This window comes from Nerophis ophidion, linkage group LG20 (assembly GCF_033978795.1).
Source record: "Nerophis ophidion isolate RoL-2023_Sa linkage group LG20, RoL_Noph_v1.0, whole genome shotgun sequence".
In the NCBI taxonomy this organism is placed as follows: Eukaryota; Metazoa; Chordata; class Actinopteri; order Syngnathiformes; family Syngnathidae; genus Nerophis; species Nerophis ophidion.
Genome location: NC_084630.1, coordinates 8,676,073 through 8,695,089, shown reverse-complemented (window position 1 = coordinate 8,695,089; position 19,017 = coordinate 8,676,073). Strand labels below are relative to the sequence as shown.

Below are 19,017 nucleotides of genomic sequence, written 5' to 3'. Positions count from 1 at the left end.
CGGCCTCATTGACCCAAAGGCCGCAGGCTGATGGCACCCATTCTCCTGTGACCCTGAGTCGTGTCTCAATGGCTAAAGGGGGTTCAATCATCATGGTTCCCATTCAGTTGTCAGTGCAGAAAGAGTCACCAACCCTCCTCCACACCTTCACCCCTCCAACTCTTGGTGTCTTTTACAGCAGAAAAACAGGGTATCTGGAATCCGCTTCCTGGGGGAAAGGCCTAGGAGGTTCAATCATCATGGTTCCCATCCAGTTGTCAGTGCAGAAAGAGTCACCAACCCTCCTCCACACCTTCTCCCCTCCAACCCTTGGTGTCTTTTCCAGCAGAAAAACAGGGTGTCTGGAATCCGCTTCCTGGGGGAAAGGCCTAGGAGGTTCAATCATCATGGTTCCCATCCAGTTGTCAGTGCAGAAAGAGTCACCAACCCTCCTCCACACCTTCTCCCCTCCAACCCTTGGTGTCTTTTCCAGCAGAAAAACAGGGTGTCTGGAATCCGCTTCCTGGGGGGCAACGACTAACGGCTGTGCTAATGTGGACGCACAGCTTTGTCATGCGAGGCCGCTCTTCCAGTGGGTTTTACGACTATGCCACATAAAGCTCCTGCTCGCCTGGCTTGGAAGTGTCCGTCAGGTGCTCGCAGCCTCATTTTTCGATGACCACAGATGTAGCTATTTCATGGACGCCAGCTGCAACGGCGTTCAACTCTGCGCCGCCAATTGACTCGTCCTCACTGGCTCTGGGGACACTTGGCCTGGCGACCCACTGGCAACTCCTCCCATCCCCCACCGTGACTGTGGACTTGCTTCATTTTCATTTTGGGGACGTCTGGAATCATCCCTTTTAAGGAGGGCGGGTGGTACTGTCATCATTTCTTTCCCAGGTCATGGCTTGGGTTTTGTCTTATATTTTAGTCTAGTTGTGTTCATGTGCATGTTAGTACTATCGGTTGCACCAGTGACTTGCTCTGGGCCTTCTTTCCTGTAATCAACTCTCCCCTTCCTCTTTAGTTCAGCCAGCTGAATTCTTTATTCAATTAGTCAATGTATTTAGTTCTGTTTGTCCGATCATCGTATGTCTTGTCCTCGTTGTTGGAATAAACCTCATGAACTACACAACCGTGTTCCTTGACCTTGCTTCCCTGTTATTGGGTCCTCCTCACCAAGCCTCCACACCCACAACCGTGATAAAAGCTTTACCGTACAAGGTGGCAGGAGCCGAGGGAGACAAAAGAAAAGATGGGAAGATAACATCGGAGAATGGACTCACCTGAAACTCACTGAGGCAATGGGAGCTGCTGAGGACAGAGAGGGATGGAGAGAGCTAGTCAACAGATCGTCCGTGGTGCCCCACCGACCCTCCAGGGTTATGGGATAGGTTGTGAATTGTGAATTATATTTATATAGCGCTTTTTCTCTAGTGACTCAAAGCGCTTTACATAGTGAAACCCAGTATCTAAGTTACATTCAAACCAGTGTGGGTGGCACTGGAAGCAGGTGGGTAAAGTGTCTTGCCCAAGGACACAACGGCAGTGACTAGGATGGCGGAAGCGGGAATCGAACCTGCAACCCTCAAGTTGCTGGCATGGCCACTCTACCAACCGAGCTAAACCATTAAATTTAGTTAGGTTATACCGAGACAAGGGCAAAGTCATTGAGTAATACATGCTTACAGAGTTGATTTAGAGCAGGGGTCGGCAACCCGCGGCTCTGGAGCCGCATAGCGCCGCCCTAATGGCTCTCTGGAGCTTTTTCAAAAATATATGAAAATGGAAAAAGATGAGGGGAAAAAATACCTATTTTTTGTTTAAATATGGTTTCTGGAGGAGGACAAACACAAGCCATACTGATTGTTATAAAGCACACTGTTAATATTAAACATGCTTCATTGATTCGAGTATTGAGCGCCGTTTTGTCCTACTAATTTTGGCGGTCCTTGAACTCACCATTAGGGATGTCCCGATCCGATATTGATATCGGAAATCGGTCCGATATCAGCCAAAAAAGTGAATATCGGATTTTATCGGACTGAATCTAAAAACTCAGATATAAGCGCTCCGATATAAGCTGTCCTTTTGCCGCTGCAGCACTTCTATAATAGGTGACTCTGGTTTGATCACACTCCAACACAGTAGGTGGCGGCAATGCCCCTTAATTAACGTTGGTGCCGGCCGCGGAAGAAGAGCGTCTCTGATCCAGCATGCACAGGTCACGTGATCACAACAACGACAACGCGTGTGCTCAGCAAAGTGTAGTGATGTCGGCTGTGTGGAAGTATTTTAACTCACAGCATGCCGAAATGCTTATCTTCTTAAAAAAAAAATCTCCACATTATGCTCGGACTGCAGAAAGTGGAGAAGGAGGAGGAGGAGTAGTAAGGGTAGTCAGCACTGACTGATTATTATTTGTTTTATGCTCTTGTTATCAGAGTGATATGTTTATTGTGTTTACACTATTCTTCAGTGAAGACTAAGAGTAATTACTACATTGTTTTGGGCATAGTCAGTCAGTGAAACTGGAGCTGTGAACTCTTAATTTAGAGCAGTTGGACAGTGGACAATATTGTGTTGTTTTTGTGGTTTTTGTCCCTGCCTACAGTTGTTTCCAACATATGCTGACAGTAAAAAAATAACTGAAGTGAACTTGAATTGTTTGCACTTTAAAATGTTTTTTGTTTTTTTTATTGGATTTATTTAGGTTATTTTTCAGGGTCTTCTAATTTATTTTCAATTTATTCTTTTCAATTGTATAATTATGTTGGTATTAGTGGTTATTTTGCACTTTAAATATAACATTTTGTTTTTATTGGATTTGTTGAGGTAATACTCTTATGTTGAAGGTTAAAATTTATGTAACCAATTGGTTAATAATAAATGGGTCAGTTTTTCCTATACCTACACTTGCTGACTATTGTTTTCTGTTTTAACCCTACAACATCAGTAACAGTAACATCACTTTATCAAGCCTTTTCTAACATTCTACAAAACAAAATAAGGGATAAATATATGTATGATTCGTGCCTATATCGTATCGTATTGATATCGGTATCGGCAAATACTCAAGGCTACAATATCGGTATCGTATCGGAAGTGAAAAAGTTATATCGGGACATCCCTACTCACCATAGTTTGTTTACATGTATAACTTTATCTGACTTTCTGAGACTTTTTTTATGCCACTTCTTTTTGTGTCTCATTTTGTCCACCAAACTTTTAACGTTGTGCATGAATGCAAACAGGTGAGTTTTTGTTGATGTTATTGACTTATGTGGAGTGCTAATCAGACATATTTGTTCACTGCATGACTGCAAGCTAATCGCTGCTAACATAATATTTAGGCTAGCTGTATGTACATATTGCATCATTATGTCTCATTTGTAGCTATATTTGAGCTCATTTGGTTTCCTTCAAGTCCTATAATTAAAATAATATCCCATGACACACTGTGTGTATGTAATATGGCTTTTAATTTTTTGCGGCTCCAGACAGATTTTTTTTGTATGTTTGGTCCAATATGGCTTTTTCAACATTTTGGGTTGCCGACCCCTGACATAGAGGAAAGCAAAAACAGAGCAATAAATACCTGTCATGAAACGTGAACATGGTCCTCGCCATGGTTGTTCATGCACATTCTGTAAATCCACGTTTCTGAGGCACAGAAACAGGCTTCTGCCTGTATAAGATTAGCTCTGAATTATGCTAAAACGAGTTAACGGCGCCCTGATCTACTATTCTGTAGTCGTGTCTCACTGCCGCCGTTGCTGCCGGGACACAATGACTGCAGCTTTCCATTTCCATCGTTTCCATAGCGACGACCGTCCCATTTCCTGCCACCACTTTTGCAATGTGTGAGAGGATTCAACAAAGCTAACACAGCCAAAGTGTGTCAGCAAAAAAGTGGGGCGACGGATCTTTATTTTTTTAGATTTTATTGATGCTACACTGGTGAGTGGAGAAGGAGTTACACAAGAGAAGAAGACATTTATAAATGTGCATAGACATTGGAGACTTCCCTCTAGTTAGCCCGACAGCTCCAGCATCCTTCTGAGACTGCAGCGTTCAGAATGTGGGTCAGTGTTCCGTTGCTGTCCCGCTCTTGGAATGTTTTCGTCTTCCTTGTGAATAGCGTGACATGATCCTCGCTTTTTTTCCCCCTGAGCTGTTCATGCAGAAGACGACATTATCGTCTCGCATAGGACGTCAGCAAACGTCCACTGGGGCAAAAGTTTACACCATGAATACACTAAGAGGGTTAGGCACTGATTGATCACACTGATTGGTTGCAGTGTTTTCTGTATAGGCCTGGCCTTCCTGTATCATCATTGGTTGGCTTTTTACATACTGTTAAAGGCCTACTAAAACCCACTACTACCGACCACGAAGTCTGATAGTTTATATATCAATGATGAAATATTAACATTGCAACACATGCCAATACGGCCGGTTTAGTTTACTAAATTGCAATTTTAAATTTCCCGCAGAGTTTCTTGTTGAAAACGTCGCGGAAATGACGCGTGCGCGTGACGTCACGGACTGTCAGGAAATATTAGCGCAGCACCATTTGCGGCTAAAACTCATCCCTTTTCATCGCATAATTACACAGTAATTTGGACATCTGTGTTGCTGAATCTTTTGCAATTTGTTCAATTAATAATGGAGACTATAAAAAACAATTCTGTTGGTGGAATGCGGTGCATTGCAGCTGTCTTTAGCACCAAGACACAGCCGGTGTTTCTTTCTTTTTAACACAGAGCGGTCAAGCGAACATGTTTTTCTACATCAACCAGCAAGTTTTTGGATGGGAAAATTGTGATATATATCTTACCGGAGACATCATTGGATTATTTGTCCTCCTGCAGTAGCTGTTTAAAAGGCAGCTGTGAGCTTGGCTCCTCGGCTTCTCTCTGAGACACTGCGTGTTCACCGCAGCCATCCGACCTCGAGGTATGTCTTTACAATCTCACTAAAACACTATTAAAACAATAAGCAGATAAGGCAGTGTTTCCCACAGGTCAGGCATCTATTTGCGGTGGTGTGGTCCGGCATGGGGGCAGGGGGTTAAGTGATGTGGGGGGTGGCAGCGGCGGCGATGACCAAGAACGCAGAGTTGGAATATAATTACAACACTTTATGTACGCATTTATATACATATTTATATCATATTTATATAATATGTAACTACTAGCTCCATTCACAGACAGAGTCCCATTGCTTTTATGAGCGGTCGAGCAAGTCTTAAGCCGGGAAAAATAAATATATATATTTTTATTTATTTATTTTTTTTTAAATTTGTGGCAGCCGTAATTCTTTCGTGGCGGGCAGCCACAAATAAATGAATGTGTGGGAAATCCTGTATGGGATCTTCCAGAATTATTCTAGTAAATGTGTCTAATTACATCTGAAACGCTCACACTACCGCCGCCTGGAGCCGTCGCTTTTTATTTTATCTTTTTCTAGTCCTTCGCTATCAATATCATCATCCACAAATCTTTCATCCTCGCTCAAATTAATGGGGAAATTGTCGTTTTCTCGGTCCGAATAGCTCTTGCCGCTCTACTTCCGGTAAAGGCAAGGCTTTTTTATTAGCGACCAAAAGTTGCGAATTTTATCTTGGATGTTCTCTACTAAATCCTTTCAGCAAAAATATGGCAATATCGCGAAATGATCAAGTATGACACATAGAATGGACCTGCTATCCCCGTTTGAATAAGAAAATCTCATTTCAGTAGGCCTTTAATGCAGTCGACCCATCAAGAAAAAACACTAATTGGTTCTGATGTCTTTCGTTCTTCATCCTGCCTTCCTGGATGCTCATTCTGACCCAATTTCCGTCACTGATCATATAGTATCTGCGTGATTTGATTTACCTATCATTCAGATGCTGCAGTACGAATTAGTTATGATTAGTTCGGTCTCCTGCGATGAGTTGGCGTCTTGTCCAGGGTGTACCTCGCTTACCACCCGAATGCAGCTGAGTTAGCCTCCAGCGACCCCAAAAAAAGGGACAAGCGGTAGAAAATGGATGGATGGATGGATAGTCTGGTTTCATTGACCCACTTGTCAGTGTTCATTAAGTGTGTGAATCTTTGGGCAATTCGATCAGGTTCCGATATCCAGAGTGATAATTTCATTCAAAACCCAGTTTCGATTCAACACGATTCTTGATTCGAACCGATTCTCGCAATGTGTTATTTGGTAGAATAATTATAAATAAACTTTTTCAAAACAGATTGCATACACTGCAACAACTGAAATCTAAGTAAGATGAAATATCTCAAATAAGGGTGACATTAGCTTATTTTTTGTCTGATAAGATAATTCTTCTCACTAAGCAGATTTTATGTTAGAGTGTTTTACTTGTTTTAAGGGTTTTGGTCCTAAATGATCTCAGTAAGATATTACAGCTTGTTGCTGAGATTTTATGACCTATATTGAGTAAAACATGCTTTAAACTGTCAGGGGCAAGTGTATGTTTTAGTTTTTTCCTCTGCATTTGTCTGTTTCCTGTGTTTAGTATTTCCTGTCTTTTAGTTCCTGTCAAGTGCTCTTAATTTGTCAGCTTCCTGTCTTGTTCCCTGAGTGCTGTGTTCCTTCTCAGTGTGTTTAGTATTTCCTGTCCTTAGTTCCTGTCTGGTGCTCTTATTTTGTCAGCTTCCTGTCTTGTTCCCTGAGTGCTGTGTTCCCCTTCAGCTGCGGCTGATTGGCATCTGGCCACACCTGTTGCCAATCAGCCTGCTCCTATTTGTATCTCCTTTGTCTTGTGTCAGTTGCTGGATCGTTGTATTGTCATTTGTATTGTCGTTGCCTCATGTCACTCTTGTGTCTTTGCTACCTGTCGTGTCTGGCGTCATTTCAGCTATTACCTGTCATGCTACATCTTGTCCTCGTCGTTGTAGCGGTAAGCTGTTTTTGTTAGCCATAGCTAGTTCCAGTTTTTCTGTTTGTTATCCTCTAGCTTCCATGCTAAAGTTCCTTTTTGTTTTTCTAGCTCCCAGTGCTAGCTCTCTTAGTTTGTTATTCCGCCCACGTGCGCGCTGTTGGTTTGAACCCTTTGTTTGATTCTGTTTTAGTATCTTTATTAAATCATGTTTGCTCACTCCATGCTAGCCTCCATCTCTGCATCTTGGGGTTCGTCAACAAATAATTCTGACAGAAACTAGAATATCAACTGATGCAAAGCTGTGTCATCAACACTCAGAAGTATAAAACTACTTTTTTAAAGTAATTTTTACTTCAAGCATGAAAAAAATATCATGATGCCGAGCGCATATCATTATGTCAAGATAATGGCACTAGCGTTTACTTAATTTAAGAATATTTTTCAACATATTGAGCAAAAATGTCCTTTTTTTTACCAAGAGAAGTGCACTTGTTATTAGTGAGAAGATACTTATTTTAAGGTGTTTTTGGGTTCATTGAGGTTAGCTAATTTTACTTGTTTTGAAAAAGTCTTGACAAGCCAAAAGTTCTTGTTCTATTGGAAGATAATTTTGCTTGGTTCAAATAAAATACCCCTCATTTTTGTATTTTTTTTTCATCTTGTTTTTAAACACTGACTTTTTGCAGTGTGGAGCTGGCCTAAACATATGAAAAAAGGATTCTTATATATAAAAAAAAAACATTTTTAAAGTTGTGTTTATTTTTTAATCGATTTTAGAAAATTATGAAAAGATTTAGAATGGGGATGAATAAGAACTGCAATTTGAATGTGAATCAATATTTTGTGCATTCCTAATGTTCATATATTATTGGTCAATTTGCCTCATTAAGTCTACCTATTAATAACTATGCAGCCCCACTCATTTTGATGTCAAGTCCTGGTTTTCCTGTAAAGTTAATGTTTTTTTAAAATTACTTATATGATTATAATTCTGTATATAACATCACATAACTCTTATGCTTAAGGGCCGTTGCTATAGTTATTATCAATTGTGCTGAAGTTGTACTTTTTCGGACCTCGTCCAAATTTACACTCCTTCCCGCGTTCGGAGGTCCGAGAGCCAGCTCCAGCTCGTGGTGCCCAAGACCAGACTTAAAACCAGGGGAGACAGGCGGCTTCTCTGTGGTCGGCCCTAAGCTCTGGAACACTCTGCCCCTCCGTTGTTAGAACTGCTCCCAGAGTGGAGTGTTTTAAGTCTCGTCTTAAGACCCACTTTTATTCTTTGGCTTTTAACACTACGTGAGTTGTGTGGTCCTCTGTGTTTTTTTTCTTTTTAATTTAGATTTCTATTTATTGTTTTAATTGGTTTTACCCTCTAAAATCATTTTTAATCATATTTTTTTTATTTTTTATATTGGTTTTATTTTTTATTCAGTCATTGGTGGAGCTAAGGATATTTGAATATTGTTTTTAATATTGTTGTGCAGCACTTTGGTAACATTCATGTTGTTTAAATGTGCTATACAAATAAAGTGGATCGGATTGGATAGTTACGTCAGTAAAATTTAACGTCATTGTTATGCTGACAGCACATTTCGGATCGGATGATGTATGTAGCAAAAGTGGATTTCATTACATTACGCTGCTAAAGTTGTAGCCGGTTGTGCATGACCAAAGATCGTTTATTGTGACAGGATGATCTACCACATGGTGATGTAGAAGCACGATGCAGTCCACACAATGTCCTACACAAAGTACAATTGCAGTCAGTCGTGATCTTTTCCTCACTCTAAAGCAGGGGTCACCAACCTTTTTGAAACCAAGAGCTACTTCTTGGGTACTGATTAATGCGAAGGGCTACCAGTTTGATACACACTTAAATAAATTGCCATAAATAGCCAATTTGCTCAATTTACCTTCAATAAATAAATCTATATATATAAAAAAAAATGGGTATTTCTGTCTGTCATTACGTCGCACATTTTTTTTCCTTTTACGGAAGGTTTTTTGTAGAGAATAAATGATGAAAAATACACTTAATTGATCGGTTTAAAAGAGGAGAAAACTTGAAAAAAAATCAAATAAAATTTTGAAACATAGTTTATCTTCAATTTCGACTCTTTAAAATTCAAAATTCAACTGAGAAAAATGAAGAGAAAAATTAGCTAATTCCAATCTTTTTGAAAAAAATTAAAAAATAATTTATGGAACATCATTAGTAATTTTTCCTGATTAAGATTAATTTTACAACTTTGATGACATGTTTTAAATAGGTTAAAATCCAATCTGCACTTAGTTAGAATATATAACAAATTGGACCAAGCTATATTTCTAACAAAGACAAATCATTATTTCTTCTAGATTTTCCAGAACAAAAAATGTAAAAGAAATTCAAAAGACTTTGAAATAAGATTTAAATTTGATTTGACAGGTTTTCTAGATTTGCTAGAATAATTTTTGGGATTTTAATCACAATAAGTTTGAGTAAATATTTCACAAATATTCTTTGTCGAAAAAACAGAAGCTAAAATGAAGAATTAAATTAAAATGCATTTATTATTCTTTACAATAATAATACAAAAAATTTACTTGGACATTGATTTAAATTGTCAGGAAAGAAGAGGAAGGAATTTAAAATGTAAAAAGGTATATGTGGTTAAAAATCCTAAAATCATTTTTAAGGTTGTATTTTTTCTCAAAAATTGTCTTTCTGAAAGTTATAAGAAGCAAAGTAAAAAAATAAATGACTTTATTTAAACAAGTGAAGACCAAGTCTTTAAAATATTTTCTTGGATTTTCAAATTCTATTTGAGTTTTTTCTCTCTAAGAATTACAAATGTCGACCAAAGCGAGACCAGCTTGCTAGTAAATAAATACAATTTAAAAATAGAGGCAGCTCACTGGTAAGTGCTGCTATTTGAGCTATTTTTAGAACAGGCCAGCGGGCGACTCATCTGGTCCTTACGGGCGACCTGGTGCCCGCGGGCACCGCGTTGGTGACCCCTGCTCTGAACAAATCCTGAAGATATGATCTTGGTGTCCTCATTGATAGTTACGGCCATGGCTGCATCACAAATTGATGGTAATGACTTAAGTCTGTTTTTACATGTCCGTCCCCAGAGAACGTCCCAGTGGAGTTACGGGAACCGCTCTACAAGGATCAGTATGATCAAGAGCACCTCAAGCCCGCCGTCTCCAAGCTGCTCCTCTCCGCGGAGTTCTACTGCCGAGTTCAAGCCCTGCTGGCCCAGGGGCAGAGTGGCACTGGGCCAGCAGCACAGGACTCACCGGATGACAACTCCGCTTTGCTGCAGTTCCTCACAAAGAAAGGCGTCGCCCCGAAGGTCCAAGAAGTGGACGTCACTGGGGACGACCTCTGCCACGTTCCCATCAAAACAGTAAGCCAATAAAGTTAAAGTTAAAGTACCAATGATTGTCACACACACACTAGGTGTGGCACAATTATTCTCTGCCAATAGACACCATCACCCTTGATCACCCCCTGGGAGGTGAGGGGAGCAGTGGGCAGCAACGGTGCAGCGCCCGGGAATCATTTTTGGCGATTTAACCCCCAATTCCAACCCTTGATGCTGAGTGCCAAGCAGGGAGGTAAAGGGTCCCTTTTGTATAGTCTTCACGACCTACCGATCTCAGGGCGGACACTCTAACCACTAGGCCAGGGGTGCCCACACTTTTTCTGCAGGCGAGCTACTTTTCAATTGACCAACTCGAGGGGATCTACCTCATTTATATATATCATTTATATTTATTTATTTATGAAAGAGACATTTTTGTAAACAAGTTAAATGTGTTTAATGATAATACAAGCATGTGTAACACATATAGATGTCTTTCTTTCACGAAGACAAGAATATAAGTTGGTGTATTACCTGATTCTGATGACTTGCATTGATTGGAATCAGACAGTAATGATGATAACGCCCACATTTTCGAATGGAGGAGAAAAAAGTTGTCCTTTCTGTACAATACCACATGAAAGTGGTTGGTTTTTGGCATCTAATTCATCCAGCTTCCATACACTTTACAAGAAAAACATTGGCGGCAAATTCCGTAGCTTGCTTGATTGACATTCACGGCACCCGAGGGTCTTGTGAGATGACGCTGGCTGCTGCCAGTTCATTATTATGAAAAAATGACAGAGAGGAAGGCGAGAAACACTTTTTATTTCAACAGACTTTCGCGCCGTCCCTTCCATCAAAACTCTAAAGGCCGATTTCACATTTCCTATCTTCACAATAAAAGCCCTGCTTCATGCTGCCTGCGCTAACTAAATACAGAGTCTCGGAAAACTGGCGTGCACAAGCGATCCCTCAGAAAGCTGGCGTGCACATCACTTGTGCACGCCAGCTTTCTGAGGGATCGCTTGTGCACGCCAGTTTTCCGAGACTCTGTATTTAGTTAGCGCAGGCAGCATGAAGCAGGGCTTTTATTGTGAAGATAGGAAATGTGCAGTCGGCCTTTAGAGTTTTGACGGCAGGTACGGCGCGAGAGTCTGTTGAAATAAAAAGTGTTTCTCGCCTTCCTCTCGGTCATATTTTCATAATAATGATCTTGCAGCAGCCAGTGTCATCTCACAAGACCCTCCGGTACCGTGAATGTCATTTAGGTGACGTCTTGGTGAAGATTGATGATCACTAATTTTTAGGTCTATTTTTTTTAAAAGCCTGGCTGGAGATCGACTGACACACCCCCCGCGGTCGACTGGTAGCTCGCGATCGACGTAATGGGCACCCCTGCTCTAACCACTAGGCCACTGATTATACATGTCCATCTATTGGAATATAATAATATAAATACAAACCTGGTAAATACAGTAGTAGAGGTGGGATTCTTTGGGCACGAATCAATTATTGATGCATATTAAATTTATTTTCCTTTCCCCCCAAAATGTTTTAACTTGCAACTTTTTAAAGGCCTACTGAAACCCACTACTACCCACCACGCCGTCTGATAGTTTATACATCAATGATGAAATATTAACATTGCAACACATGCCAATACGGCCTTTTTAGTTTACTAAATTGCAATTTTAAATTTCGCGCAAAAGTATCATGCTAAAACGTTGCGGAATGATGACGCGTGATGTCACGCATTGTAGCGGACATTTTGGTTCAACACCATTCACAGCTATAAGTCGTCTCTTTTCATCGCACAATTCCACAGTGTTATGGACATCTGTGTTGCCGAATCTTTTGCAATTTGTTCAATTAATAATGGAGACGTCAAAGAAGAAAGATGTTGGTGGGAAGCGGAGTATTGCGGCCGCCTTTAGCAACACAAACACAGCCGGTGTTTCCTTGTTTACATTCCCGAAAGATGACGGCGAAGCTTTACTAGGGAACAGAGCAGTCAAGCGAACACGGTTCCCTACCACATGTCAACCGGCAGGTTTCAGTGAGAAAATGGTGGTAATAAGTCAGCTCTTACCGTAGACGTGAGCGGAGAGTTGTGGTCATTCTTCCTGCACCTGTCAAAGACGCAGCTGCGGACTCTCTTGCCTCCTCCCACCGGCCGCCCCCGACCGTCGGATGCTTCCACCATGGAGGAAAAAAATAAATAAATCTCAGCCTGGCCCCAACGGCTGCCTTCGCCTCGTCGAGAAACGTGGCTTCCCTTGGAGACATTGGCGGTCACCACACCCGTGGCCACACCCCTCTGACTTTCAGGTTGTACAGGTATGACCATATAATCTCACTAAAACACTCGTAACACAATAAGCAGATAAGGGATTTTCCAGAATTATCCTAGTAAATTTGTCTAATAACATCTGAATCGCTCTGCTGTCTAGTTTTTTTTTCTTTCTCTAATCCCTCACTCTTACTTTCCTCATCCACAAATCTTTCATCCTCACTCAAATTAATGGGGAAATTGTCGCTTTCTTGGTCCGAATCGCTCTCGCTGCTGGTGGACACGATTGTAAACAATGTTCAGATGTGAGGAGCTCCACAACGCGTGACGTCGCGCGCACATCGTCTGCTACTTCTGGTAAAGGCAAGACTTTTTTATTAGCGACCTAAAGTTGCGAACTTTATCGTCGATGTTCTCTACTAAATCCTTTCAGCAAAAATATGGCAATATCGCGAAATGATCAAGTATGACACACAGAATGGACCTGCTATCCCCGTTTAAATACGAAAATCTCATTTCAGTAGGCCTTTAAAGCAGTGCATTTGTTTAAAAAAAAAATACAGTAAAATAAGTTCCCACATTTAGTACATGAATGGATATGTGTGGAAAACTGGAACATCAGTGCCCAATAATAAAGGAGCTGGTCGGATCTCTCGGCAGTCAGCCAAATTTTAGAACTGTCTACATTACTTTGTTTACAATGAATAATCGATTATCCATTATTAATGTTTACTGATCGATTTTATAATCATCTATGTCCAAATTGCGATGCAGCTAAAAAATCGATTATTTCCCATAACTCTATACAGTAGGGAAGGGATTCATATGGCCCCATTCCTGGGTGGATCTCGCTTGTGAGGAAGTTGGGGGGGGGGGTTAATCATTTCGCAATGCAATCTGCTGAAAATGATGGAAAGTGCCACTTTACATAGCAACCAATACTGTGGTCCAGTGTTGTCCCGATACCAATATTTTGGTACCGGCACCGAGATCATTTCGGTACTTTTCGATACTTTTCTAAATAAAAGGGACCACAAATTATTATTGCCTTTATTTTAACAAAAAATCTTACGGTACATTAAACATATGTTTTTTTATTGCAATTTAATCCTTAAATAAAATGGTGAACATACTGGACAACTTGTCTTTTAGTAGTAAGTAAACAAACAAAGGCTCCTAATTTAGTCTGCTGTTGTTTGATGCTTTACATTAGTTTTGGATGATACCACCAATTTGGGTATCAATCCGATACCAAGGATTTACGGTGTCATACATTGGTCATATTCAAAGTCCTCATGGGTCCAGGAACATATTTCCTGAGTTTATAAAACTGGTTTAACTTTAAAAAAAAGGAAAGAAGATGATGTGATGCCAAAAAATATCATACTCATAGTAGTATCGACTAGATACCCTGTTGTACTTGGTATCATTACAGTGGATGTTAGGTATAGATCCACCAATGGCGTTTGTTTACATTTTGACGCCGGTGAGCTACGATGATAGTTATTCCTCGTCCTGCAGGGATGATACTTATAAGAAACTTACTTTATTTGTCGCCATGGAGACCAGGATTAGTGATTGAGAAGTATCTAAAACCCTGCCGACTGGGGCAGGACGTTAGCTGCTAGCTAGCTAGCCATGTCTTAAAGCACCTCTTCCTGTGGGTGTTTCAGTGTTATAACTTCACCTTTATGGTCAGTTTTTAAGCCAAATTGTGTCCGTTATCCCTTTTCTGTTTACACACTCTGTCTGCTTGTAAGTACTCCGGGATTGTGCGCTGCCGAACGTGCCCCTCTACTCGTAAACCAGCAATGGACGACTGGGGTGTGGGAGGTGGGTGACTGGTACTTTTTCGAGGCGGTATAGTACCGAATATTGTACTAATACCGGTATACCTTACAACCCTACTGTGGTCAAAGTTGGAATTGCCACAAAGCACATTTTTAAAGGCCTACTGAAATGAGATTTTCTTATTTAAACAGGGATAGCAGGTCCAGTCTATGTGTCATACTTGATCATTTCGCCATATTGCCATATTTTTGCTGAAAGGATTTAGTAGAGAACATCGACGATAAATTTCGCAACTTTAGGTCGCTAATAAAAAAGCCTTGCCTGTACCGGAAGTAGCAGACGATGTGCGTGTGACGTCACAGGTTGTAGGGCTCCTCACATCCTCACATTGTTTATAATCATAGCCTCCAACAGCAAGAGCTATTCGGACCGAGAAAGCGACAATTTCCCCCTTAATGTTAGCGAGGATGAAAGATTTGTGGATGAGGAAAGTTAGAGTGAAGCACAAAAAAAAAAAAAGCGAACGCTCCAGGCGGTGGCAGTGGGACCGTTTCAGATGTAATTAGACACATTTACTAGGGTAATGCTGGAAGATGCCTTATCTGCTTATTGCAGTGGTTCTCAAATGGGAGTTCGCGTACCCCTGGGGGTACTTGAAGGTATGCCAAGGGGTACTTGAGATTTTTAAACATATTCTAAAAATAGCAACATTTCAAAAATCCTTTGTAAATATATTTATTGAATAATACTTCAACAAAATATGAATGTAAGTTCATAAACTGTGAAAATAAATGCAACAATGCAGTATTCAGTGTTGACAGCTAGGTTTTTTGTGGACATGTTCCATAAATATTGATGTCAAAGATGTGTTTTTTTGTGAAGAAATGTTTAGAATTAAGTCAAAAAAAAAAAAAAGAATTAAGTTCATGAATCCAGATGGATCTCTATTACAATCCCCAAAGAGGACACTTTAAGTTGATGATTACTTCTATGTGTAGAAATCTTTATTTATAATTGAATCACTTAATTAATTTTCAACAAGTTCTTAGTTATTTTTCTATCTTTTTTTCCCCAATAGTTCAAGAAAGACCACTGCAAATGAGCAATATTTTGCACTGTTATACAATTTAATAAATCAGAAACTGATGACATAGTGCTGTATTTTACTTTGCACTGATTAGGGGGTACTTGAAATAAAAAAATAGTTCACAGGGGGTACATCACTGAAAAAAGGTTGAGAACCACTGGGTTATTGTTTTAATACTGTTTTAGTGGGATTGTAAAGTCATACCTGAAAGTCGGATGGCTGCGGTGAACGCCAGTGTCTCTGAGAGAAGCTGAGGAGCCAAGATCACAGCTGCCTTTTTGAGCTGCAGTAGGAGGAGGTATAATCCACTGATGTCTCCGGTAAGAGCCGACTTAATATCACAATTTTCCCATCCAAAAACTTGCTGGTTGACGTAGAGAAACATGTTCGCTTGACCGCTCTGTGTTAAAGCTTCACAACAAAACAAAGAAACACCGGCTGTGTTTCGGTTGCTAAAGGCAGCTGCAATTCACCAACAGCATTCTTCTTTGACGTCTCCATTATTAATTGAACAAATTGCAAAAGATTCAGCAACACAGATGTCCAAATTATTGTGTAATTATGCGATGAAAAGAGACGACTTTTAGCCGTAAGTGGTGCTGGGCTAATATGTCCGCTACAACCCGAGATGTCACAACCACGCGTCATCATTTTCAACACGACACTCAGCGGGAAATTTAAAATTGCAATTTAGTAAACTAAAAAGGCCGTATTGGCATGTGTTGTAATGTTAATATTTCATCATTGATATATAAACTATCAGACTGCGTGGTCGGTAGTAGTGGGTTTCTGTAGGCCAGGAGTGCCCATTACGTCGATTGCGAGCTACCAGTCGACCGCGGGGGGTGTGTCAGGCGATCTCCAGCCAGGCTTTTAAAAAAGATAGACCTAAAAATTTGTGATCATCAATCTTCACCAAGACGTCACTTAAATGACATTCACGGTACCGGAGGGTCTTGTGAGATGACGCTGGCTGCTGCAAGATCATTATTATGAAAATATGACCGAGAGGAAGGCGAGAAACACTTTTTATTTCAACAGACTCTCGCCGTACCTTCCGTCAAAACTCTAAAGGCCGACTGCACATTTCCTATCTTCACAATAAAAGCCCAGCTTCATGCTGCCTGCGCTAACTAAATACAGAGTCTCGGAAAACTGGCGTGCACAAGCGATCCCTCAGAAAGCTGGCGTGCACATCACTTGTGCACGCCAGCTTTCCGAGACTCTTATTTTGTTAGCGCAGGCAGCATGAAGCAGGGCTTTTATTGTGAAGATAGGAAATGTGCAGTCGGCCTTTAGAGTTTTGACGGAAGGGACGACGCGAAAGTCTGTTGAAATAAAAAGTGTTTCTCACCTTCCTCTCTGTCATTTTTTCATAATAATGAACTGGCAGCAGCCAGCGTCATCTCACAAGACCCTCGGGTGCCGTGAATGTCAATCAAGCAAGCTACGGAATTTGCCGCCAATGTTTTTCTTGTAAAGTGTATGGAAGCTGGATGAATTAGATGCCAAAAACCAACCACTTTCATGTGGTATTGTACAGAAAGGACAACTTTTTTTCTCCTCCATTTGAAAATGTGGGCGTAATCATCATTACTGTCTGATTCCAATCAATGCATGTCATCAGAATCAGGTAATACACCAACTTATATTCTTGTCTTCGTAAAAGAAAGACATCTATATGTATTACACATGCTTGTATTATCATTAAACACATTTAACTTGTTTACAAAAATGTCTCTTTCATAAATAAATAATTATAAATGATATATATAAATGAGGTAGATCCTCTTGAGTTAGTCAATTGAAAAGTAGCTCGCCTGCAGAAAAAGTGTGGGCACCCCTGCTGTAGGCCTTTAAGATATTCAACACACTACTGCCATCTGGCGGCTAAAGTGGATAGTGCACTCCCGCCCAATTTGTCACCTTTCATGTTTTGAATGACGAATGGGCCCATATACAGTAAGTCCCTTTCCTACTGTATAACAAAGTAATCAACGCTATAAACATTATAGCTCCATCAGTTCGGTCACTGCACCACACATGACTAGAAAAATACTGTGCAAGTGACAGTTTTGTGTCCCGGTTGTAGAAAGCCCACCTGGCCATGATCGACTCCCTGATGTCGCTGGCCGCCAGAGAGGTGGTGGGCAGGGTCAATATGGCAGAGGAGGCGGCCCAGATGGGCGTGGGGGCGCCGTGGGAAAACGCGCTGCTTTTTTGGGTCAACAGGGTAAGTCGAGGGTGTTGAGAAAAGACAAGCGCTCATCCTTAGCCCGTTATTGTCTTTTTTTAAGTTGAACCAGAAACTGAGGGAGAGCACCGAGGAAGAGGAGCCAGCCAAGTCTCAGCCGGGTACCGACCAACAGCCGTCTCAGGAAACGGTAAACACACAGTAAAGGTGGCCAAATGGTCAATGGTGGTGATTAGGGGTGTAACGGTACACAAACATTTTGGTTCGGTACGTACCTCGGTCACGCTTCGGTTCATTTTCGGTACAGTAAGAAAACAACAAAATATGAATTTTTTGGGTTATTTATTTACCAAATTTGCAAAATCTTCCACCAAAAATATTTTTCCTAGTGGAATATTTGATGTGCGGTCATGGGTCAATAATTCATAATAACATTTATTTGGATTCAATATTATGTTTTGAGCAATAACAGTTTGAAAGAAAGAAAAAAACAGCTTTGTTTTATTAAAGTTAAAGTACCAATGATTGTCACACACATATTAGATGTGGCGAAATTATTCTCTGCATTTGACCCATCAGCCTTGATCACCCCCTGGGAGGTGAGGGGAGCAGTGAGCAGCAGCAGTGGCCACGCCCAGGAATCATTTTTGGCGATTTAACCCCCAATTCCAACCCTTAATGTTGAGTGCCAAGCAGGGAGGTAATGGGTCCCATTTTTATAGTCTTTGGTATGACTCGGCCGGGATTTGATCCCAGGGCGGACACTCTAACCACTAGGCCACTGAATAGGTGGTAGTCAATGTTGCAACTTTTTCTAAATTACATTTAACTTTTAAGCTTCTTTGCATTTTTGTTATGGTTTTGTTTATTTTAATAGTATTTTTAGAATGTGCCGTGGGCCTTTCAAACATTAGCTGTGGGCCGCAAATGGCCGCACTTTTGACACCCCTGCTATAGATAATTAAAAAAAAAAAATCTGATAAATCTATGGATAAAAAGCAGAGCCTAGCGACGCATGCGCGTTTATCATAACTCTCTCGCTCTGTCTCTGCCCCTCCCTCACGAATGCTTCGTGCACAATTTGTTTTGTTTTTAACCCCTTTTGTAACCCTGAACGTACATTGAAAACACACGCAACCCTAACTTAAAATGCCGGATATTTAAGGCATTTAGGGAAACTCCACCCGGACAGCCCGGCAAAAGAGGACATATCCGGTGAAAAGAGGAGGTATGGTCAGTCTATCGTAGCCCGGTGAAGTGAAGTGAAGTGAATTATATTTATATAGCGCTTTTTCTCTAGTGACTCAAAGCGCTTTACATAGTGAAACCCAATATCTAAGTTACATTTAAACCCGTGTGGGTGGCACTGGGGGCAGGGGGGTAAAGTGTCTTGCCCAAGGACACAACGGCAGTGACTAG

General features: G+C 40.8%; 1 protein-coding gene across 5 annotated transcripts in view; it reads left to right on the top strand.

Annotated features, from left to right (window-relative positions):
• The window catches only part of LOC133538695 (calmodulin-regulated spectrin-associated protein 3-like), a 69,570-nt gene that overhangs the window by 8,990 nt on the left and 41,563 nt on the right, over nucleotides 1-19,017 (top strand). For all 5 annotated transcript variants that reach the window (XM_061880411.1, XM_061880409.1, XM_061880410.1 and 2 more), the window contains exons 2-4: nucleotides 9,998-10,275; nucleotides 17,497-17,637; nucleotides 17,702-17,788. In XM_061880411.1, coding sequence (XP_061736395.1) covers nucleotides 9,998-10,275; nucleotides 17,497-17,637; nucleotides 17,702-17,788 — 506 coding nt within the window. The remainder of the gene's footprint in view (nucleotides 1-9,997; nucleotides 10,276-17,496; nucleotides 17,638-17,701; nucleotides 17,789-19,017) is intronic.